The 25228-nt window shown below is 41.0% G+C and overlaps 1 protein-coding gene across 3 annotated transcripts in view; it reads left to right on the forward strand.

The window, feature by feature from the left end:
- Positions 1-25228, forward strand: part of EBF1 (EBF transcription factor 1) — a 377140-nt gene that overhangs the window by 17667 nt on the left and 334245 nt on the right. For all 3 annotated transcript variants that reach the window (XM_036282000.1, XM_036281999.1, XM_036282001.1), the window contains exon 6: positions 7248-7316. In XM_036282000.1, coding sequence (XP_036137893.1) covers positions 7248-7316 — 69 coding nt within the window. The remainder of the gene's footprint in view (positions 1-7247; positions 7317-25228) is intronic.

A 25228-nucleotide genomic window follows, 5' to 3' on the forward strand; every position in this document is an offset into this window, starting at 1 on the left:
CCCAGGTGGGCTGAAGTAGATTTTCTCTCTTTGCAGTGCACAGGGCGGGTTTGGGGGGGGGGTGCTCTGTTGAGGAGAGGGACCTCTTCCCATTGTCAGTGGCTGGCTTCTTGTGGGGCCATGGCTTAGTTCTCAGGGTTAGCCTCTCCACTGATCTGGCCTCTTCTTCCTTCCTCTTTTGCTGACTTATTCTGATTTTGTCCTTCAGATCCCCACTTCAGCATAGTTGCTTCGGGAAAACATCCCTGGCCTTGTCCTGAATTGCATCCCCTTGTTAGGCATTTCTGTTCTGTCCTGTACTTTTTCTTTACAGCACTCAGCACAGGATAACTGTGGGCCCAGGGCTTATCTTCCATGCTGGACTAAGGGCTTGAAGGCAGGGCAGTTACTCAAGTTTCCTCTGTGCCTCAGTTGTTCATGTGTGAAATGGGGCGAAATATTATCTCATAGGAGTTGTTAAGATTAAATGCTATAATCCCCATAAATGCTTATCATGGTGCCTGACACATAGAAAGTACTAAATGTCAATTATTGTTACTTGTAGTAGTAGCAGTAGTATTAGTATTAATATTAATATTAATAAAAGCATAAATAGTAATAGAAGCCATAGCAGCAATATTCAATGTCTAGGTAGGTACCTGGTACATAGCTGTTCAGAGTGAAGGATTGATCAGAAACTTCGAAAGGAAGTGAAGTGCTACACAAACATTTGTAGATGTGGTGGTTAAGGATGTTTTCATTCATTCTGTTAGCACCTACTGTGTGCAAAGCACTGTGGGATGCTGAGCCATAAAGGACTGAGTCCCGCAGTAGGAGAGCTGACAGATTAGATCAGACCTGTCGGCATGTAACTAGACTGCACTATAGAAAGGGTTGACTGTGATGAGGCTGAGGCAAAGGGCTGTGGCTGTTCAGAGAAGGCAGGACATACATGTAGGCAGGTAGTAGCTACAGCGATGGGGAGGAGGGTGAGAGAGGATGGGGATTTTAGAGAATGTGTGAAGAAGTGTTTGGTCTGTTTGTTGGTGGTCCAGGTAGGATTTCTCTATGGAGAGGTCTGCAGGTGGGTGGCCCTGTGGCCTGGAGCTGGGGAGAGAGTCAGGGTCAAAGACAACCACCTTCAGAGGTTTCTTCCCAGAGGTGAGATTTGAAGCTATGGGCTTACAAGGGGTTGACAAGGGTGGGAGAATAGAGAGAGGAGTCCTTGTATACATTCTTGGGGAATAATCACATGTAGCAAGGAGGGAGGGTGTGCTCGAGAATTAGGAAAAAGAACATTGAGATTCAGGGCATAGACATAAAAGAAGGGTGTTTCCGAGAGGGGCGCTATCCGTATAAGTGCCAGGGAGCTCAGATGGACACGGAGACAGAATAACAGCAAAAGGTCACTGGTGAATGAAGCCAGTTTTTATGGGGTTAAATGGCCAGAATTGATGGAGACTCTGGCAAGGAGAAAGTAGGACAGCAAAGAAACTAACTCAAGAAACAAGATGGAGCAAGCCTTTTCTTCTTCTTTTTTTTAAGAGAATGGGGAAAATTGACAATGTAGTTAAACTGAAGGAAAGAATGAACTTATCCTTACAACTATTAATCAGACTCTTCAGATAATTCCTCTATCTCATTCTCCAGCCACTTAGGCTAACTAGACAAGATATTTTACTTTTTATTGTAAAGCTTAGAGATTGGTGTGGTGTTTTTCTCCAGTGCAGAGAGCCTCTAGTTAAAGGAAGAAGTTGCATGTTCCTAAGATGAGCATCTGTGGGTCCCATGACTAGGAAACATGTAGCCGGTTCTTGCCGTGATTTATGGAGCTGTGTGTCAGCTCACTGGAAAACGCCACCTGTGTCAGGCTGCTAAGCAGGCTCATGAGTTTGCCCTTCCCTGGGTGTGCAGAATTGTCCATGAGGTACACAAGCCTGCTGGGGAAAGGGCTGCGGTTTCGAGTCCATGGTATATTTATGACGCCAGGTGCTGGGTATCACTCCTGTGACAGGCCACCTTGCTCTCCTGGCAGTTGGGTTGCAGGTTGAGAAGGGACATGAAATAGTGGGAGTCTTGCCCTGTGACAAAACAAATTAGGAAACTCCAAACCTTCCCACACTATAGATGCCCACTGTAGGGAGCCAATACCAGGTCTGTGCCTGGTACAGTGCCTGACACACAGGGAGGAGCCTAAGAAACACCTTTGTAAATAGATGACGACCCACCAGTCACACAGTAATGAGGAGATAACTATTCCTGTGAGTTCTTTCAGTGCCATGGTAGGTTTCTCTTTGAAATGCTTTTGGGTCCGTTGTCCCACCTACTGTACTATTTCATCCTGAGCCTTCTTCTGCCTTAAATATAAGGGGATCTGTGCTCTTTTCAGCCAACCTTGGTTACTGTCCATCTTGTGCTTGGTAGAGGTTGGTGCCCACCTTTCTGGGTTTTTCTGAATTCAGGGGAAGAAACTAGGGGATGTTCAGCTCAGAGCACAGAGGACTCGTGTGGACAGGACACAGTCATGGAAGGACAGGTCTTTGTTTTGCTTGGTGCTGGGGTTAGAGCTAGGGAGCTTCAGGGGGACCAATGTCAGCTCAGTCTAAGGGAAGACCTTATTTCTCCTGCTGACAGTTGATGTTTAATCTTTCAATGGGAAAGTAATAATGCAGTACAAAGCGGAAGAGTGAAGATGTTTTAAAATGATATTTATACCCTTCATTCTTTCCCACTCTTATCTCACTCCTTATAGGTTAAGGCTTTGAAATGTCTACTCATTTATTCAAAAAACATTTTCCAAGGTGCCTAGAGTATGCCAGGATCTGTTCTGGTTGCTGGGGATATGAAGGTGAATAAAAAAAGTCTAAGATCCTCTCCTTGTGGGGTTTATATTCTAGTGTGAGTGTCAGACAATAAAGAAGACAAATAAATATAAAATGTAATGTGGGGAGTGCTAGGAAGAAAAGTGAAGCAAAATTAGGGGCTAGAGAGCTCTGGGTAGTCAGGGAAGCCTTTCTAAGGCCGCAACTTTGTACAAAGATTTAAGTGAAGTGAGGGTGCTTGTGACAAAGCCTTCCTCCCTCCCTCCCTCCCTCCCTCCCTCCCTCCCTCCCTCCCTCCCTCCCTCCCTCCCTTCCTCCCTCCCTCCTTCCCTTTCTCCCTCTTTTCTCCCTTCCTTTCTCTCGTTCACACTTTTCTCTCCAAAATAGGACCATACCATACATACTATTTTGCAACTTGGTTTTCTCAGTTCACAATAATGTAGACTTCTTTTCATGATAGTGCTTTAATCCACCTTCATTCTTTTTTTTAAATTAAAAAATCTTTTTCTTTTTTTTATTGATTGTAGAGAGAGAGGAAGGGAGAGGGGGAGAGAGATAGAAACATTGATGAGAGAGAACATTGATTGGCCGCCTCCTGCATGCCCCCTACTGGGGATCTGGCCCACAACCTGGGCATGTGCCCTGAAGGGGAATCAAACCTGGTGACCTCCTGGTGCTTGGGTCGATGTTCAACCACTGAGCCACACTGGCCAGGCTTCATGCTTTTGTTGTTGTTGTTAATCCTTATCCGAGGATATTTTTTTCATTTATTTATTTATTTATTTATTGTTTTAAAGACAGTAGAAGGGAGGGGGAGAGAGAAAGAGAAACATTGATGTGAGAAAGCCACATCGATTAGTTGCCTCCTACAACCAGGAGGAGATCGAAACTGCAACTCAGGTACGTACGTGTCCTTGACCAGGAATTGAACCCAAAACCCTTCGGTATATGGGCTGAGGCTCTAACCACTGAGCACAGTGGCCAGAGCCCCACCTTCATTCTTTTTTAATGCTGCATAGAATTCCATATATACTTGTACATACTTTACACACACACACACACACACATATTTGCATATATATATATATATATATATATATATATATAGCGCTAAATTGGGCTCCTACCATAGACACTGTTTTGTCACCACCCCAGGTGCAGAGCAAAGCCCAACTACCTCATTTTGGGAATGATGACTATGGGATGCAGTGACATGACCTGGGAGACAGGAACCTTTGCCTAAAGTTGTTTTATAAGTGTTATGTGACCTCTAGCAGCCCCTCAATTCTCTTTTCTCTTTCCTTCATTCCCCCATTTTATTCCTAGTCTGTCCTTCCTTCTTTACTCCTGATCTTCAAATCTGCTTGCTCCCCTGGGTCCCTTGGGGCACAGCACAGAGGGATGGTTCTTATGTGTGTTATTCTTCAATTCCTCTGGCTTCTCTCGAAGGTATTTTTATTTTAAGGAGATGGGGACAGTGCTGAAGTCAAAGGACGAATCTCTGGCCTAGTGTGGGGTGGGAGTGACCCTTCTTTTCACCAGGGTGCCTGCCCAGAGGGTCAGCTTGGAATTCTTTATCTGTCACCTTTCTCATTTCTTGGATTGTATTCCTCCCCAATACATTGTATTCAATCAATCAATCAATCAATCAATCCAATATTTGAGTTTCTCTCTTCTATTCTAGGCCTTATGCTACCCCTTAGGTAAAATGGACAGTTTCTTCCTTTATGAAAGATATAGGTTGATGAGGGAGGAGTGTGGAAGGAAAATGATAGCAAAACACACACACAAATATATATATATGAATGTAATTTGCATTGCGTTAAGTGCCAGGAAAGGAAAAACAGAGGAAACCTAACTTCGATTAAGGGCAGGCGTCAGGACCCGCCTCTCTGAGGAAAGAGCCTAGAGGCTGAAGGGGGACCAGGGGCTGACTGACTCGGGGGCAGTGGAAGGGGGAGCAGAGAGGTGGGGCGCCTGCCCCGGCCTGGGGGGTCAGACTGAGCGTACCATGTCAGAGAGAAACTGCCCGAGAGGCTACGGCTTGGCGAGTTGGAGAGTGTCAGGAGACTGGGAGGTGGTCTGGTATCATGTCATGCCATAGATTATTCTGAGTGCTATGGGAAGGCATTAAAAGGTCTTGGGCAGTGAGGTGACACTGTCCCATTGACGTTTTGAAAGATCACTCAGGCTGTTGCAGGGAGTACAGAGTGGAGGCAGCGAGGCCAAGGGGGAGGCCACTGCAGGAGTCCATAGAGAAAGGAAAGTGTCTTGGACAGGGTGGTGGCAGTGCAGAGGGAGAGAATCAGAAACGTTTGAGATGTAGGTTCTACAACACAGTCCTCATCATGCAAGCTGGAGGAGTCCCTGGGGGCTTTAGTCTGGGCAGGACCTTGATGTGGGTGTGGCCACTGGGGACTTGCATTACCCACTCTCTGTTTGGAAAAAAGAAAGAAAGTGGAAAACAGAAAGGAGAAATAGGCCATCCCATTCAGTGGTTTTCTCCCTGGGTAAAGGGGTCCTTGGGCTCTGGCGGTGGCTGTGTTAGGAGACTGGCTGCCTCTGCAGAGCACAGGGCAGCCTTGCTCAGACGTGGAGGAGGGGCTGGGGGAGGCAGGAGCTGGGTGTGGCAGTGATCCCAGCACTTAGTATGTCCAGTCTTGGAGCCCGGCTTTACCGACTTATTGCAGTGATTTTGCACCTCCTCACGTAGAGGTGGGTCCAATAGTTGTTCCGTTTTACAAATGAGGGAAGTAAGGCTCTGTGAGGGGGAGTACCTCACTCAAGGTGACACAGGTGGCTCTGTCGGATTCCAGAGCCAGTGTTCTTAACCACTGTGTCTTCTGCCCTTGAAGTGTAGGTGTAGCGCATCAGAATTCAGGGATGGTGAAGTTGAGTTTTTAGCTTATTTTGCATTCATCCCAACTACTGTACTTCTCATTTCTTGTTCCTTCATGTATCTCTGATGCATTGGGACACGCTGGGCTTTCTATCCCCAGAGTACTGGCATTGCAGAACTCGGGCCTGGAGGAAATAATTCCCTCTGAATCAAAAGGCAAAGACTCTAGGTGGTGGAGTGGCTGTTAGCTGGAGCTTTGGCAAAGGCGATACAATTCTTACTATTGCTTTCTGAACATATGAGAGACAAACAGGATTCGCACCAAATTTGGAAGCCGATTCTCTTCTCAGGGATATAGTTCCCGCCAGGAAAGAGACTTCCCAACTTTGGTGAAAGACTCCCTATGCAGAAGTATATTTCTGGGTCCTGAAAGTGAAGTTCAGTGTTTGGTTCCCTCCAGCAGCTCTAAATTTAGGCTCTATGATTCATTAAGCCTCGTGTGTGTGTGTGTGTGTGTGTGTGTTCACTCGTGAGTGCCTGTGTAAGAAAGAGTGAGAAAACTTCCTATTATTTGTGGTGCATAGCAATATATAACCCTGGACAATTTCCTCACCTCCTTGACTGATCAAATATTTGCTTTTGTAGTGTGCCCCTGGGTGTAGACTGCCCAGTGGACACATGTTTTATTTGCAAACAAGTCTCAGATGGATAGATTTCCATCAATCATGGGTAATTTTCAAAAAACATAATTTTTTACCCTTTGGAAACATCTCAGTAAAAACAAATAAAAAAGAACAACAACAACAACAAGAAACCCTGACAGTCTTAGGCCACAGCTGGGGTGGGATTTGGATAGTGGGTGCTTTTTTTTGCCCATGGCTGCTTTTTCTGACCTAATAAAGAGCATCCACGGTCAGGGCTACGCGAGCCCTTCGATCAGCGGTCCCTGGTGCTTGCAGAAAACTTAAATGGCAGCCAGCGCAGGGCAGAGAAGCCAGAGGATGTGCTGAACTCCACTTCCTTTTATCTTGTTTCTTGTTTGTCTTAATTATTTTATCCTCATGAAGATGGTTCGGAAGCAAACATGGACAGCGTGAGGATTTTGGAAAGCCTGTGCTGGAAGCAAATGTCTCCCATAAAAAAGAAAGGAGAAGGAATCCGTTTAACCAAATGACTGCAGGGGGAGAAATCACTCATACCTCATTATTGACGTGTTCCACACAATGAGTGTGATCTTGAGGGAAGAACGGTTGAGCCACCCACAACCCTGAATATTCTCATTGGGTAGATGTAATAATAATGCATTTCACAGTGAACTCTTCCAATACCGCGGGCAGTGATGGGGAGACCCCACCTTAGGGCTGTCAGTCCTGGCTCCTGGAGAGTCCCCTTTTCTCCCTCTTCTTTGTGCAGGGAGAGGTTAAGCCTGGCCATTAACCCATAGGTGACCCAAATAGAAATTTCTGTCCCAGGGATCTGTTGATTGCCAGGTATGGCTTTGTGTTAATTCTAGCATTTGCAGCCCAGCAATTCGAACCTTCTGTCTGCCTAAATGGTGATTGTACATTATAACAGTTGTACTAAATCCTCTCGCTTTTACTCCATAGCCGCTGTTGTGACAAGAAAAGCTGTGGCAACCGAAATGAGACTCCCTCAGATCCAGTGATAATTGACAGGTAGGGACCACTCTACTTTCACTGGATTCTTGTTCTCATTATAATGAAACACCTGCCTGGTGTCGCTCATGGGCGAGGGTTAGGAATGCTCGCCGAAATTTGCCTGTTGGTCATGACTTAATCCGCGCCGAGCCATTGCAGTTCCTGGGAAAGCCATATGGAATGTTCTTTGGAGGACTGTTTTCTTGGATTGCTCCGGTTTTGTGTCTGATTCATGCTCCTAAAGGAATATATATTTTTTTTCTTTCCTGACTTTCTGTGGCTCAGTCCTCATGCTGTGCCAGGAAGCTTCAGAAATAAAATAATAATAGTTTGTGATTTATGAAATGTGGTTGGGTGCTTATAAATATTTAACTTTTATTTGAAAAATGTTTGAATCATTATCACTTTTAGCTACAGTAGTTCTGTTGGATGTAATCCATCTACATTTTAAGGTTTTATTTATGCATAAAAGCAGTTTTAAAGAGATCTGTGAACCAAGATTTTCTACTGTTATTTCCTGGGTTTGATGGTAGCTCCTACTGTATTGTAAGTTGATTAATTTATCCTGCTTGTCTTAATTATCGTGTTTTTAAACAGATCCATATTACTAATCTGACATGACCGAGTAAATCACTGTAGAACAATAAATCTGTTTTAGCTGTTCAGTGCAATTTCAAGTCGGTATGTGCACATATTATGTGAAGTCGCATTCCAAATATTCATTTTACATTTTAATTATTGAAATTCATTGTATGGAAACATGTCTGATAAACCATTTGTTACGTAGCACTACTCATTGAGAGTTAAATGGCCTGGAAGCTTTGTAGATTCTGTCGGTTGTCAGCTAGGGAAAGAGCTGTTGCCCTGTACTCGCTGGGAAGGAGCTGCAAGTCAGACTGACTGGTCTCTCCCTGAAGAAACCCACAGCTGAGCAGAAGTCCCTTTTGGGGTTTGGTAATACAGATTTTTGACATCCCCCCTTATCTGTCTTTCCAAATTTCTACTTTTTAGGGACTTATTTATCATTTTTCAGTTAACTGATGTATGACAGAACATCCGTTGTTGATTTTGACTTGTGGCTCTTCAGGTTGAAGCCCAATTTTGATTGCCTAGTGGCTTTACGAAGCTCACATTTCAATCAGATATTTTAATTAAGTATCTCTCACTAATATTCACCAACAACATACAGTTTTGCCTGATAAATAAACATTAATATGCTTGAATCAAAGTTGACACAGGTAAATGTTTAAGGTGTCATGAGGTTGTGTGCTGCCTGTAGAATTAGAATGGCCTGTCTGTCTGCGGGAGCAGGCCTGCCATTGGCGTAGTTTTTTTTTTTTTTTCTTCTCCCTGAAACGGAAGATAAATCTCCAAATAAGATATAAAAAAAATAAATAAATATAACCTTTAGGCTGTTTGTTTCACTTAAATACATCTCTTTAAAATACCACTTATTATTTTAAGCAAGTTCTTCTTACTCATCCATTAAACAGAAAGTGTTCTGATGAAAGGACCAGCCCAAATAGTCCCCGAAACTTTGAAACTATAAGCATTTTGTTCTGCTACGCAGTTCCTTTTGGTTTAGACGATGACAAGAACCTTGCCTTGCCACCCTCCATGAAAACACTTTTTTTGCTTGTGAATGGGTTAAGCTTTTAAGTTCGTTTGGTTTTAAGCCGTGACTCTGATATAGAAGGTTGATATGACTGTGGTTTGAATAACATTTGATTTTGACCTGTCCCTGTGGGTTGCGATGGCATAAGAAACTTGACTCAGCAGCACTGTAATTAGCCCGGCCCGTGTTTTTGAAACAGGATTGTGTTACCTGGATTGCATTAGTGTGGCTTCTATTGTTGCCGCCTTACATCTGTCCCAGTAGGGTACTTAAAACCTTCTCTTGGCTGGGGTAGTTCAAACAATTTAGGCAAAATAAGTATGCACTTTATACTGTTGGTGGCTTTAGAGATATTACTCATGACATTTATCCTTTTCATTTTTTTTTTTTTTCCTTTTTGGTTTGACAAAGTAGAAAACAGTGTGTAGCCAGTGTTGGTCTCTTAAGAGAGGAGAATGTTAAAACAGCCACTGTCTCCTGTGAACTGTCTCTTTAAGCAGTGATGCCAGCTGATATGCAAAACCCCATTTAGCTATTCTTATTTGCATTCGAGTTTTCAGAATTTATTTGCCCTTCAGTCTGCCAAAGGTTTTAAAAGCGCCAGTCTTGTCTATGCTGATAGGTGAAACTTCCATTTTTAACGACGAAAGAAAGAATAACAACAAGAAAAGAACTTACACAAGGAAGGGCAAAATAGAAAAGATTTTTCAATTCCATAAAATTGCTGCAAAGGAAAAAAAAAAAATGAAGGCAACAGTGTTTGAATTTCATAGTTGCCAATTTGATTCTATATTACTGATTGCATAATATCTGTGTTACATGCTTAGGATTTGGTTTGTTTTCAGATTTACGGATGGGAATCCTTGCATATTTTGTAAAAATAGGTTATGGGGCCTAGCAGTAGTAACTGTTTCTACAAGATGCATACAATATGTAATTATAGAGCTGAGGGTATAGGCAATCATTGTGTTAGGATTTAGCATAGTTTTAACATGCAGTTACCTTTTGGGCAGCAATAATTTTTAGCTCCCTTTGCTTGTCCTTTGGATTTTGGAAGAACACTGCTAAAAAAAACAAAACAAAAAAACCCTGACTTTTAGCAGTGGTTATTCAGGAAAACTATTTATAGGGTAGATAGAAGAGGCTTTCTGGTCCTACGGCAGTGGTGCAGGGTAAGCTATTTCTGTGTTGGATTTTGGCTGTATTATTTGCTGCCAGTGATTTGGGGACATCAGCTTGGCATAGTCTATCCGAAAAAGTGAAATTAACAAAATCAGCAGTAGCACACTGTGATTTAGAAAATGGGTTTCTACTTCATTCTTTTATAATAGCATGCAACAGAGTAAGAAAAATGACTCTTTTTACAATTGTGACAATTTGCCGAGTCACTTCCAAAAAGTCTGTTGGAAAATTCCTGCAAATGTAGGAAGTGTGCATCTGGAGGTGACTGCCAGGTTATATTTCTGCCTGATGCCAAATAGCTTGATTAAGAATGATAAAACCCAGGCTGTGCCCAATGATCCAGATATTTGGGCTGTGTAGACATGGGAAAAGTCAAATGCATTATGCTTAATAGCTGATGACCAGGAACTAATAACAGCAAATTTCATTATTGAGGTAAAGGGCTATGTGTAGTAATTATTGTTAAAGTAAAAAGCAAAAAATGACTTGCAGTTATTGAATTACGGGGGAGATTGATTTAACATATTCACACAGTAACTCATATTTGAATTTAAAAGGTTTGCAATAAAATTCGTGTTTAGAAATTGAATAAATTGTAGTTTTATTACCACATTGGATATCCTTGTGTCCTAACCTTTTCCCTTGGAGTTATCTAAGTTCAATAAATAAAACCTCATTAGACTATTCCCATTTCAACGAGTTTATTAAATTTTGCAGGAGTAATTAGCATAAGCTGTGCTAATTTTTCTGGAAGACTAATGAGGGAGGTTCTTAATTAGGTTTACTTTGTAAGAATCAGAAAAGATGATAATGACAAAAGTCACATAGGGTAGTCTGAATTTGGAACCCAGTTTTTCTGAATCTGTGAGAAAAAAAAAAAAGGTCCCATTTTCTATGTGGAAAAAACTTCCTTATAAATGCTTGAACTGAATATATTAAATGTGCAGAATGTCATTCTGCATCTAGTTGTTAGGATTACCATCGATTTCTTGATTTGCTTCACAAAACTGTTTATTTTCCTACCCTTGACTCACTAAACTATCTTTGAGCAATGACATGGATGAATACAGCTGGTCTTACAAAAACATTTCTTTCTCCAAATTATACTGGAGGATTCCTTCCACATTGAGCCCTAAAATTTCCCGCCAGATTTGTGTCACTTATTTTCAGTAGAGCAGGATAGGGGATGATTCAATATTTGTGTGTTTGTTATTTCAATTTAGGATCAGTGTGATTGATGAAATAGTTAGACGACTAAGTAAAGGGAAAAAATAAGAGCCCAATTCTTTATTTCCTTGTGCTGTGGATCCTGAGCAGTTAACAGTGAATTTTTAAAAATAGAAATAATAAAGAATGAAATTCTTCCTCAAATTACCTTCTCCTGTCTCGTGTGAATTTAGATGTAGCCCTTTCGGGATATGTTGCTCAGGTAACTTGCAAGTTTTGAGTTTTTCACAGCCAATATTTAAATCATAGATTTTTTTAAAGACTGTCAACTAAGATACCTTGGAAGATTTTGGGTTTGCTTGTTGTAACCTTAACAGATTTTTTTTTTTCACATTTATACAAATTCTTACATCTATGTTTGAGACGCAACATAAAAAATATATGTATACAAATTTCATAGCATGAGAGACCTAGTCTGTTTGGAATTACTATTCTTCCACTTACTCAAGAGTCACCTAAAAAGAAAAAGAAACAACAAGCATATCTATCTATCAGTATTTTTCAACGATCTTCCATATCTAGATCACTTTCATTTAGGTAACAGTAATTGGGGTTGTTTTATGATTATTGGCTGAAATGAAATGTTCAGGAGCGAGAATATTAGAATGCTTATTTTACCTGTTCATGTTACAGGACGTGTATCCTCTGAGTAGAAGAGCCCAACCATGGCAGGGTTGTGTGAAGAACCAGTTTTACCTAAGCTCTAGTCTTCATCTAAGAGATGGAAATGCTGGGATAGGAGTTTTTAGAAAAGTGCAGTGTTATTACCAAGCTAATTTATCGATTACATTGATCTTGATGTAGTTATATAATATGTATGTTTATTTAATAATTGGAAAATAATAGTAAAACTTTAGAATCAGGATATAATTATGTGAGTTTTTTCCCCCAACTATTGAGCAGCATGGGGTATATTCTAATTCCTATATTTACAATCATAGGATTATGAAGGCATCGAGGCCCTTCAAAAATAAATGACTTCCTTCTGTCTTTTATTAACAGATGTAAATCCCAAAATTCACTAACAATTTTTTCTTTTTTATCTTCTGTAAAAATAAAGTCCTCCGCTTACATGAACATAAACGTGTACTCCTATTAAAGTTGTAAATGAGGCTTTTAGACAGAGTTTCTTGGCTTCATTTCATTGACCTTTCAACTCTTAATATTTTGGTCTTCATCCAGTTTTTAGAAGCACCAACCACTAAACATAATTCCTCTGTAAGATACACAAATGACTGTCTGGGGTGTGAAAAACCAGAGGTGTAAATGCATTTCTTGGAGTTCTGATAAGCCTTTAAACCACCTTATTTTCTAACCTTAAATGCTGGGTTAAAGTAAAAGGAGGAGGAATTCCCCTTTTAAAATTGCCCCACGCAGGATAATTACTGTCCTCTTCACTGGTTTGGGAGGTTGCGTTTTCCCAAAAGTGACAAGCCAGCGTCAACACTGAGCATGAATTTATGGTTGTTTATTAACTGTAGTGTATTTAAACGTTTGTTTCCTCAGTGGGAATTCATATGCGATTATTAGGAATGAGACTTATGTGAGCGAGTATCATTCTAAATTTTATCACATATCAGATAATACCATTCTGAATATGAGATGAGCCCTGTACATTTCTCTGCAGTTTGTTGCCATGATAAGAAAATAACAAATACAATAAGCTAATAGCAGTCTATATCCCATTTGCTATCAGCTATGCCCAAATACACAACCAGGATACATTAAAATGCATTTCAAATATGCTGACAATATATCATAATGCAAAGTACTTTTACATGGCATAACACTACTGCAGACACTGTATAATGAACAACAGTGGTTTTCCTGTAAAGGAAATAATGGCAGCAACTTCCAAGAAATGTATTTAACAGAGATTCAGAGAATCAGCAGTGTATATGTGTAACTGGCCTGGGTGTCAGCTCATGGTGTGGGGTTTTGTTTTTTTTTAATTTAACCCCACGTCGTCATAACTTTGCTTTTGTAATGGTTCTAGAGAAATACAGAAAAGCAGTACAAAGTCCCCTGTGTGTCATCCGGCAACTTCACACCATCCGTCTGTGATGAGAATATATCACTGTATTAAATATGCTTTTACTTTTCTAAAAGAAGCTGCTTAGAATGGGAAAAAAAAAACCCTCTCAAGTACAACTCTTCATTGATAGATCTCTCTCGTTTCTCCCTACTGCCAGCACCTGACCAAACTCTAATAAAAATTGACCAAATTTTAAAACCTCTGCTTAGAGGTTCCTGCATATAAAGAGATGGTATTTTGGTCATTTTAAATTGTGTTAGGTACTATTTGAAATAGACAACTAATTCTTCCACCCTCCCTTGCCCACAGCCCATCCCTCTCTATGCAAACAGTGTAATCATATACTGCCCAGGACAATATAAAAGTGACCTAAATACTCCAATTGCAATCAATGAAATATGGTGAACAGTACAGGCTTGTCTTTGGTTGCTCACTGCCTTTAAAGGTGTGGGTAGATGGAGATAAATCTCCCTCCCAAACTCTTTCTCCAGTTACAAGCCTTTGTCCAGAAGCAAATGAAGGTTTTAATGTTACAGTACTTATTGTAATAGAATTTTAATTGCCTTAATCCTGCTGAAGTGTGAAGCTGCGTGTGTGGGTTTGTGTGTGTGTGTGCACGCACACGCACGCTTCATGTGGAGGAGAGTCGAGCCCCCCTCCAAACAAACCCAAACAAAAAACACCACCAAACAAAACAACAAAACTGCATATTTCCATGCGAGGCAGGGGTCACATATGGTAAATGACAGAAACGTAATGAAACTGATTCTGAGGAAGAGAAGGCCATTGGCATTTGATCCACATCATCTAAACCCCACTTCCAGTAGGAACAGAGTGGTGTGCTTTGGGAATTTTTTTTTGAAGGTGAAGTGCTGGGTTCCAGTTCCGAACTCGTCTCCAAACCCTACTTGTAATGACTTAACTGGACAAGCTGGCAAATTCGACAGCTCGATTCCCACACAATAGCCTCCAAAATGGCCCTTGGTGACTGGACCATCCCGCGAACTGTTTGAGGCACAGTAGTTTGGTGATATAATATAAAGTAACAGTGTTAGCCAACACATCTTTAATAAGATAGTGTTCATGCCTTTGCCATGTGCTACAGAGCAGCCTCTCACTCGCTGGGCCTTTTGATTCCTCTCAATAAGATTATTTCAAATACTCTAATCCTGAATCATTGACATGAATACAAAGGCCTGGTGACATCTAATAGATGCCTCTTAGCTTTGCTTTTCCTCTTGTTCCTTTCCTTTTTCTTCTCTTTTTACCTGACAAAAAGCTTATAGACACTTGGGCTCTGTCTCTCAGGAGCAGCATGGGGGGCTCCTCATGAAATATAAAGGAGGAAAAAGGACTGACAGAGGCCCGATAAGCTACAGAGTGAAGGGCCATAGATTAAAAGTAAATGCCAGTAAATCCTACCCTGTACACTTACTTGTTCTTCCGTTGTTTTCTTTAACACTTTCGTGTCCAGGGCAGGGGGGTAAAAAGAGAAAATGATAATCACATTGTGCCTGGGCGTTTTTAAGCTGGACATGGTTACTGTACATATTGTGCAGGGTTTGAGTACGATTTTTGAATTTTGGTTCATGTAAAGGTTGTGGAGATAACTTTTCATGGTCAGAGGTTCCCTTATCTACCTTTCCAAAGAAACAATGATTTGACCAAAGCTTTTTTTTTTTTTTACCCTATCTGAAGATCAGACAATCATGCTACTTGCAATTTATTTATTATTGTTCAATAAATAAACTATTGGGATTTACCCCTAGTTTTTAAACATGCTTCCCATTAATTATCATTCTGATCTGTTAGTAATATCTTAAAATATCATTTTTTCATAGTCTTGAATGCACTATTGATAAAAGTCCCTCACAAAATGGAAAGTTAGTTTGAAGAGCCTTGGACCTACATCAGGTTTGGTTACTCTCACATATAAACACACAGACACACACGCACACTACAAAGACAAAAACAAAGATGACAAATGAGAAGTCTCTGTTTTATTTATTTGAAAGTTTTTTTTTTTTAGAAAAGAAAGTTGGTTAAGAGTTAACCTGGTTATCTCTGAAGCTATTACAGTGTAGAAAATCCATGTTTCTCTGCATGATCTTGGTATTATCTTAAAGCCATATTCTAATCTCAAGATATCTTTAAAAAATTGAATCCTTCTTTCTGCGGCTATAGGAATTGGGAGTGTTTCTGGCCTTGAAAAGTTCTCTCTGACCAGCACCAGAATCCTGACTTAGGAGCACCTTAAAATAAAAACAAAATCTCTAACCTTTGTGAATTAATAGTTATTTACATTAAATGATACTTGCAAAGTGACAAAGCAAGGAGTTAGGACCTTTATCTCTTAGCTCTCAGCCTGATTCTTTTTTCTTTCTCAATTGCCCAATAAAAAATAACTACTGTTTTTCAGTATTTCATACAGTCTTATTTCTTTTTCTTGGTATCTACATTCATCCTTTCCACGTTTGACTCTAAATGTGTTTACCTAAACAGTTTTCTTAGTAGGTCTTGCACTTAACTTTTGGGGTTAAAAAATAATGTGACATATAAATTGTTGTGCCCATGGCTGGTGCAGTGTTTGAGTTCATCTGTCCTCATTTAATTTGATGAGTGAGCCACTGCATTTCAGTGAGACATCTAGGAGAGGGCAGAATATTATGGAAAAGGCATAGATTTTGGAGTCCACGGACTGATGGATCAAATCCTTCCACTGCTACTTACCAGGACCTGAGCCTCAGGGGACTCAGTTTTCCCATCTTTAAAATGGGAAAAACATTTCTATTTTGAAGAGTTGTGAGGGTTAAAATACCTAGCACTGGGCTTGGCACATATTGAGTACTTGAAATTAAGTAGCTCTTGCAATTGAAGTATAAAATATCGCATATGGATTGTTATTGTTAATGTGATGATTGCCACGGACCTTTCTTGCCATCAAAATTGACTCACCGAAGTTTATCACGGTAGCTCAGCCCCTTGGATGAGTCACTCATTTTTTTCTCTTTGCACACATATTTATTGATGCACTATAAGCTGTGCACTGTTTTCAGGGTTGGAGATAGAACAGTAACTAAAACACATGGTTCCTGCCCTCACAGAGCTCTCAGTCCTCAGAGTTGAAAAGAAATGGGAATAGTAAGTGTAAACAAAGAATATATTGATTTGAGGAAAAAAAGAAATAGAGGCATGCTGTTTAAATAGGGATCATGATGCAGAGGAAAACTATCCCTGGGCTCTTAGCTCTTACCCGGCGGTATTGAACTTGGGCAAACTCAGGGCTTTATTTCGCCCCTCCAAGGCAGTCTGTCTACACATGGTTAAAAGACCACAGGCTGTGGAGTCAGACCACCTCGGATCAAATCCCGGCTCTTCACCGTGGGGCTGCAGGCGCATCATTTAACTTCCCTAAGCCCCAGTTTCTTCATTTTTAAGGCTGGGATAAGAGTAGAAGTTCCTGCTTTATAGGGTTACAGGGAGGAATAAATAGATAACGCATGGAGAGCATTTAGCACAGTCCCTGGCACATCAAGCATATTCGGTAGGAGGTGGCTATTATTTTTAAAATAAGGGCTGGAATAAAGAGATCTCAGGGGCTCTTTCCAGTTATGAAATTCCAATTGTAGTTCCCTCTGGTATTCCTGAGGCAGATAAACTCGTTAGGAGGTAGACTGCGTGCCCCAGAGGGCAGTGATGCTGCTGGATCCCCAGCATGCAGCCCAGCTCCTCGCTCCTGTGCAAAGGGTGCTTAGAGTCTGTTTTTGTGAAATGGGAGAAAGAGTGAAAGAAGCCAGAAATGCAGTTCGTTTGTTGAGTCTGGTGGTCTCATCTCTCTGGGTAAAGACAGGCTTGTTATAACTACACAATAAAGTGAGAAAGAAGGCACTGCCATTAAAGAATGATGAGAAACGGAAAATGTAAGATAAGATATTAAATTTGTTACACTTAAAAATGTTAATCTTCACACGATTACCATGCAAATCCTCTCATTGCCTAACTGTTTAATTGATCAAGTAAATCATAGAAGAGACAAGTAAGGGAAAAACCCTGCTGTTGACATTCTCACAAAGCACATTTTCAAGAATATATTCTGGTAACTGGTATGTTTATTACAAAGGACAATGTGAATTAAAACACACACACACACACACACACACACACACACACACACACACACACACACACACACACCATCTTCTGCAAGCAGGCTGATTTCAGGGAGTTTGGGGAAAGCTTTATTTTTGTATGGCAACTTGGTGATCTCCCATTATTCTATCAAACGCGAAATCAGCGTGAGGGTAACAGATGTTTCAACAGTGCCTTTGTTTTACATAATGTTGGAAGACTTGAGAATTCACCATTTTTTTCTTCTAGGCAGATATACATTGACATGCTACTCTGGTGATTAAAGGGTTAATGAATTCTCATATTCTCTCTCTCTCTCTCTCTCTCTCCCCCCCTCCCCTCTCTCTCTGTTCCTCCCCCCTCTCTCTGTTCCTCCCCCCCCAACCCCCCTGCCAATCCCATCATGTGCCTGGTTGACTCTGAAAAAAGAGGCTTGAGGTTGCCCACAGGGCATCCCTTTTCCCAGCCTTCTCCAAGGCCACCTGGGCAGATGGGAGCTTGCCTCCTGTTCTTAGGACACAAAATCCAATCAGGCTCTGAGGCTGCTGGTCTCTCTGACCTTCGAGCTGGGAAAGGGGAGGAGAAGCAGAGGCTGCTTACATTTGATAGGCTTCATCTTTGTGGCTGAAGGGGGCTCCTGCCTCGACTCAAGGAAGGAAGTTCTCCCTCATTTTCCAGATAAGGTGTCATTCATGAGGGCAATGTGCTGAACTAATCAGGTTAATTGAGAGGCCTCAAATCATACTCATTGAGCCCATCTCTTCTTCCTGTTACAGGCAGATAGTGCAGACAGGCAGATTACACACATTTTAGTGTCCTCCCCCGCCCCAAGCCCGTGAAATCTGCAATGGTGCAGGGCACATGGGTTTAGTCGAATGTCACTGAGGCTATCTGAGTGAAGGTTCCTATAGAAGAACATTAAAACAGAAACAAAACACAGTGCCTTCGAAAGTCTGATACCTTCTTTGCTTTTTCTTAGTGTTAAAACAGTTTCAGCGTTTCCGATCAACCTGGAATGACTGTCTATTAAAGGATCCGGATAGATTCCTCCTTGGCTATTTTATTTAAGACTGAAACTTTAAAAATCTCATTGTGATGTGTCATCAGTGACAAGGAATTTCTCAGGCTGTGTTTGGATTTCTCAGCCATGTCCAAGCTGGACATGGGGATCCAAGCCGGACACGAGGGTGCTGTGGCCCTGACTAAATGGCATCTCGGGCCTCCCCCTGAAGTCCCCCACCCCTTAGTGGAGAAGAAAACAAAGCTGATTCAACTAGATTCCGTGAAGGGTGGGGGTTCCTCCTCCCTCTTCTGAACTCGGAATGATTTGTCATAGTTTAATTTTAAACACTATTCTTGAATATTCTTTCCTTCGACCCTCCCTCCCGCCTGCCTTTTATTTCTTGGAAGTTCCAGGAATGACTTTAATTATCTCCACAATCAAATTCTCATTGCTGCCTCTGTGAAAGTGTGTAGTCATAGATCGCAGGGATTATTTTCTTTAGCACTTGGGGATAGAGAAACCGGTTGTTTCAAAATGAGAACCAGCTGGTCCCACAGAGCCCTATTTAATGGGGAGCCACTTTGTACACAAACCTTCGCTCAGGTCAGTCATTACGCCAAGCCCCAAATCAGCAGTGTTTGGTCTAGCACCTTTTATTAAATGTCGAGTGAGGAGTGATTTAGCCGATATGATAATAATAATAATAATTAAAAAAAACACATACTCTGCACCTTCCATTTTGCCTCTGCCAAACACTTGGGTTTATAAGGAGCATTTCTCAAACTTGTTCCTATGGTAATTATATCGTAGACCTAGTTTACCATGGCTCTCTCCTAGGTGGCTGGTGTGTATGTGTGTGTAGCTTTAACCCTCTCCAAATCCACAAAATAAAATTAAGCTCATCTTTCAACATGATCTTTCATTTGACAAGCACAGTAGAGAGATGAAAAGTAGGTAGCCAAGTTGTGGGTCCCATTAATAGAACCAATTGGAGGACAGAGATAACTACTATTATCAAACATCTTTGATGCCATCCTGTAAAATAAGGACGAGGGTGATCACCATATGTATTCTGCTGTCTTTCTGGCTTACAGAAATTGGTCTGTTGTCACACCATGTTAATCTCCCGCAGCACTGAATTCAATTTGATATGAGGGAAGTACTTTCACTAGTTGACTGTACAAAATACTTCTGAGGCATGCAAGGGAGGAAAAGAAGCATAAAAGACACATAAAACCACAGTAGATATTTAGTTTGTTTTTAGAGCCTGGGTTGCATTTTTATACGATAAGCTAATTTAGGGGCCACAACATTTATTAAATCAGGATTTGAAGGATTAAAGAAAAAGGGCAGCTTCATAAAGATTTTTAAAAAATCTAGTTAAATCAAAATTTGTTTTACAAATATGAACAATTACTTTGCATTAATAAAAATGTGTGGTTAATTTTTTACTTTAATGTGCTTTTATACAGCGACATTAACACAATAAAGTAATTTGAACAAAGGGTAAAAATTTCAAACTTTATTTTCACAGGTAGTTTGATAAATAAGCTGAGATTGGTTTATATGCTTTAACTTATTTTTATTTTAAGGATTTTCTTATTGAAAAGTGGTTTGAGTAAAATTTTATTATTATTTTTCTTTGTTTATCAACTGCTTTGATTATGTACTGTCTTTTTAGTTCCTACTGAAATTCTATTGCATATTTCCTGTACCTGTATTTAAGAAATTTTGTGGGGTTTTTAATATAAAAAACAAATAACTGTTATATTTCCAGTCACTCAAATTTGAACTGAATTTTACTTCCTGTTTCAAAGGTCAAGGCAGACTGACCTCAACAGCAGTGTGGAGGCTGCTGAATTATTCATATCATTGACTTTGTGTCAGCTTCCACATTTGTGGAGAGGGATGTTTTATTCATTTATCTCATTTAGGGTTCTTCTCTGCACCTGTTTCTACCATTAAGTACCCTGTAATTTGCATTTGATGCTAATTTAGTTTCATATCAGCCTGGTCCCCCCTTGTTAATTTAATTTTCTAAGACCCTTTTCATTACAGTAGAACTGTTTTCCTCTTTAAAGCAAACATCTATACAAGTAATTGTATAAACTGCCTTTTAAATAATATCTTTTAGAAGATTCCATCGTTTAATTCCTTAATTCCTATAATTAGCCATGGTTTGATTAATGTTTCAAAGGGTTAAATTAAAATTCAGAATTACTAAAATGCATCCTTGAATAATTTCTTATATATGGGTGGCAGCATTAGAGTTTCAGTACTCTTCCTGATAATTCTCAGAACAGTGGTAATTTCCCTTATTTAGAGTGCTGTTTAGTTTATGAATAGTAGTTTCTTTCAAATCATGGGATCCTCAACATTATTTTTAAATTGTTAGCTTTGCCTTTCATTAAATTACTGATAGACAGTGGCTTAAAAATACTTCTGCAACATTAATAACGACATACCCAGAATAATCAAGGCAGAATTAGCTTCCATTCTTTGCTATGTCATGGAAATTTGGTATAATGAATTTCAGGATACTGTGTTACATTATATTTCTGTTTCGCTTCTCCCCAAGCCTTTTTCTTTCTCTCTACTGCCCAGAGGAGACTACCTGGGAATTTCTGTTTCCCAGACACGGTGGTGTTGGCAAACTTTTACAGGTATTTTCGAGCACCCTTTGGGCCTCAGTTGCCATCTAGATATTGCAGAAATCAGGAGTAAGACTGTTGAAGGAGGCGTCACTGAAATGGTGGCTACCTTGGTGGGAGCAGCCATGTCCTTGGAGTGTCCACCTCTGGGGATTTGGAGTCACGAGGGCTAGCAACTCATATAAGCCAGACATGCAGCCCCCAAAGGTTGAAGAAAGAACTCTGCCTCAGTCCTTTCCCCATAACTGCTTGGAAGGTCGCTGACTCAGACGTACAAGTATTCCTCACAGGCTCGCTCAGGTGGGAATTTAGAACAAGGATATGAATTACTAATCGAAGTTCCAAGGTACGCAGAAATGACAGAGAAGGGAAAGTTGTGGCAGTGGCTGAAGGTTGCTAAAAAAAATTGGCCCGAGCTTTACGGTGACCCTTCTTTCCACTGGGTTGGATTAGTTTTATCTGCTGTTCATATTCTCTGGGGACAGCAAATGGTGCCGTAGCTTTGGGTTTCCAGAAGGCTCTCGGGCCTATTGAAACTGGAGTTTGAAGGCAGCTTCTCTTGTTCTCTCAGTTATAAATGAGTCCGGGGGCCTCCCACAAACAACTTGGTGATTGTGGAAAAGTGAAAGGGAATCTCGATTTTTTTAGCAGACAGCTTCATCTGTCTGGTTTCAAGACAGGGCCGTGGGTGGACCTGGTCCCAAGGGTTCCCTTCAGCTGGGGACTTCTCAGGTACGCCCCATCACAGTGAATTTTTCACATCCTTAGGGTTTATTAAGCTAGCTTTGTGCTTCTGCTGATGGGCCTAAAGCAATGGGAATGAAACATGGGATCTTTTTTTTAAATCCTCACCTGAGGATACTTTTTTACCATTGTTATCTTCAGATAGAGTGGGAAGGAGAGGGTGGGGAAAGAGATACACATCGACTGACCAGGGCCAGGGACCAAATTGCAACTGAGGTACGTGCCCTTGACCGGAATCGAACCCGCGACTCTTGGGTCCTCGGGCCAAGCTCTAACTGCTAAACCAAACCAGCCGGGGCAAAACATGGGATTTTTATTCATTAACAAAACATCTACTTACTGACTCTCTCTTCCCCCCAGTTAGATATTTCTGTAGTTTGGGCAAGTCTGGGAGCTCTACCAGAAAAGTCTTAATGAGATTTAATTAAACAGGCAGGTTTAAAAACAATAAGGAATATTTGGGTATCTCTTCAGAATGTAGGAAAGGTTTTCCCACTCAACTCTGGCTGATGCTTAGACTTCTACTGTTACGTTCCATCTCTTTAGCTAAGAGTCTTGGATCTTTACTCAGACACACTAACTTTGGGAAGGCTAACACTTTAATTCTATCACTCATCTACCTCTTTGAAGGAATGAAATAGATTTTACATGGATTTAGCTCTTTTCAGTTTACAGAGCTCTGTGACCTACATTGTGTTAGATCCCATGACAAATAGGAAGGGGGTTTTGTACCCATTTCGTGGTTATGGAGAATGAATAATTTAGCTCCAAGAAGCTAATAATTAACCTGTCTAGGTCTCAAGGGCAAGTTTTCGGAGGAATCTAGGTTCTTGCAGGAAGAGACCAGGTTTCCATTTGAGCTGAAAGGACCGTCGGAAGTTTCAGTGCAGTCCCTTCTTTTTACAGATGAGGAAGCTGAGGTCAAGTTAAACTCGGTCATGGTCCCAAAGATCTAATTTGCCTCAGAGCCAGGACTTTAAGCCAAGTTCCTGGCTCTGATTCCAGTGGCTTTTCTGCTACTACTTTGGGCCACCTGGGTCCCCCTGGGTCCCCCTCTGCTCTTCATTGTCACCTGTGAGATATCAGCCTCAGGGAAAGGTACAACTTGTATTTTTCTGGATTTTGGTTCCAGGGAAACCCATGAGCTCCCTATCTCCATCAAGGCCCAGGATGATGCACCACACATACGTGTTAAATGATTAAGAAATGATAACGTGGGGAGGAGGAAGCTACAGAATACCCCATCATAAAGTGTTAATTTAGTTTCCAAAGCTCCCATGTTTCAATCATTTGCAACTGTGCTTGTTCATCTTATGTCATAACGCTGTGCAAAAAGTAGTAACTTTTGTTTCTGTTGGTCAGAGCCACTTCGTCCGTAGTCATCTTCCAGTAGGATTTTCAAAGACGTCCTTTCTGTCTGAGACGTCTCATCATGAGCCGTTGTCTCTGACTATTATCTTTCTCTGGAAGGCACTGACATATATAAATATTGAACTTGGCCAGTTTCAAAGTAAGTCCTAATTTACAACGATTATCTTATATTTAAACCTAAACGAATGTAATCAACTGTCCTTTCCAGAAATAATTATAAAGGAAAGGAGGCGCTGTTGTAGAATATAATTCTGAAGAAATCACAGCGAATGGGGGAAGAGAGCATTGAACCCCCCACCTCCCCGCTCAAAATCGCCTTTGTGCACCGTGCTGTCTGAGCAGCTTCTCACACCCTTGGAACTGCCAAGGAGAAGCAGCAGCCCCGTGAAGGTGCCGAAGGTGCCGAAGAGAGAGTAGCCCCTGGCATAGTCTCCAAATGAACTGCAGGGGAGCGAGTCCAAAACACAAAGGGGCATTTGGCTGGTAAGCTGGAAGGAGGGGTGAGTAATTAGCATATTTGGTACTTTTTTGGGATATGGGGGAAAGGAGGAAGCTACAAATATCTCAGCTTCTGAATTATATGCCTTTCTGGCCTGCCTAAAATGATTGGGTTGATATGGGAAAATTTTAGACTCTCCCTCTTGGTTCAACTACGGGACTACATGTAGCCAAGAGCTGCCTTTCTCTCCTTTATCCACTGCCTGGTCATTTAGGCCTAACGACTTAGTTTAAATAAGATGAAATTTAAAATGTGTGTATTTTCTCCTTTTCTCTTTTCCTCTTGCCAAAGTGATCACAAACCATTCAACAAGGTGATTTTCCTTGTGCTCCCAAGTATTTGGATGTCGGAACTCAGAAACATTAATTTTACTAAACCTATAACAAATTGTTTCATGATAAGGTAGGCTCCTGTTTGGGACCATTGTTTGCCTTCCACAGAGGCGGTGAGGACAGCCACCCGCTGATTTCATTGACCTCAAATAGGAGAAACAAAGGAGCCAGCATGTTACTTTATTCACTCAATGTTCAAGAGGCATCTCCTGTATGAAATGCACTGTAGTCCCTGTCGCTGAATGGGGACTGCCCTAGAGGTAGCTTGAGGCACGTCCAGGGCACTCACTTATTAAGGAAATTGCATTTGGTGAGAATCTCTTTTTTCCAAATCACCACCAATTTGACTGAATCATTCATCTTTCCCCTGCCATCCCCTGGCCCCCTGCCTCACTCCCAACATAACATCTGAAGTAATTCATTATACATCAGATTCAGTGTAGGTTAATGTCCTACGATGCTAATTTTCAATCTTTATGTTACTGTTTCCTCCATTAGGAACTCAAATTTGAGAGTATCCTTCTGCGAAGGAGAGAGCATGCTTTGGTTCTATTATAGGCCTAATAAGTTAACTCGCTCATGCTGAAGTTGGAGTTTTTAGTTATAATGAAAACGAGAAGCAACCTGGTGTAGAATGCTGAACGGGGACACAGGAGACCTGGTTTTCAATACAGCCTCCGCCATTATTTAGATATGTGAGCCTCGGCAAGTCTCTTAACTTCCCTGGGTTTCAGTTTCCCCATTTGTAAAATGAGAGAATTGGATGCCTAGGATCTTTAAGGTTCCATCTCTCTCAATGATTTTAATACTCTATACTCCTATAAATCTGGTCACCTCTTATATCTAACATTGCACAATAGCCTATTATTAAACATTGTTTGGGCAGCAGGTATTATGTGGTAAATAGCAGCCTCACAGTTAGAATGGAACAACCAGCAATATTCTCCACCAACTTTCACTCCTATTACCAGGTATCAGCTCGGTAATAAGAGGGTAAGGCAGCAAGCACAGTGCACATCTATTGCTGGGATTACCTTAAGGCAGGGGCTACTGGATGGAGTCATTAGATGATGTATCTTACAAGACCAATTGAGTTGGTATATTTAAATTTACTGGTAGCATAACTTGGGCACGATGGGGAAG

The sequence above is a fragment of the Molossus molossus genome, unplaced genomic scaffold, assembly GCF_014108415.1.
Source record: "Molossus molossus isolate mMolMol1 unplaced genomic scaffold, mMolMol1.p scaffold_m16_p_4, whole genome shotgun sequence".
In the NCBI taxonomy this organism is placed as follows: Eukaryota; Metazoa; Chordata; class Mammalia; order Chiroptera; family Molossidae; genus Molossus; species Molossus molossus.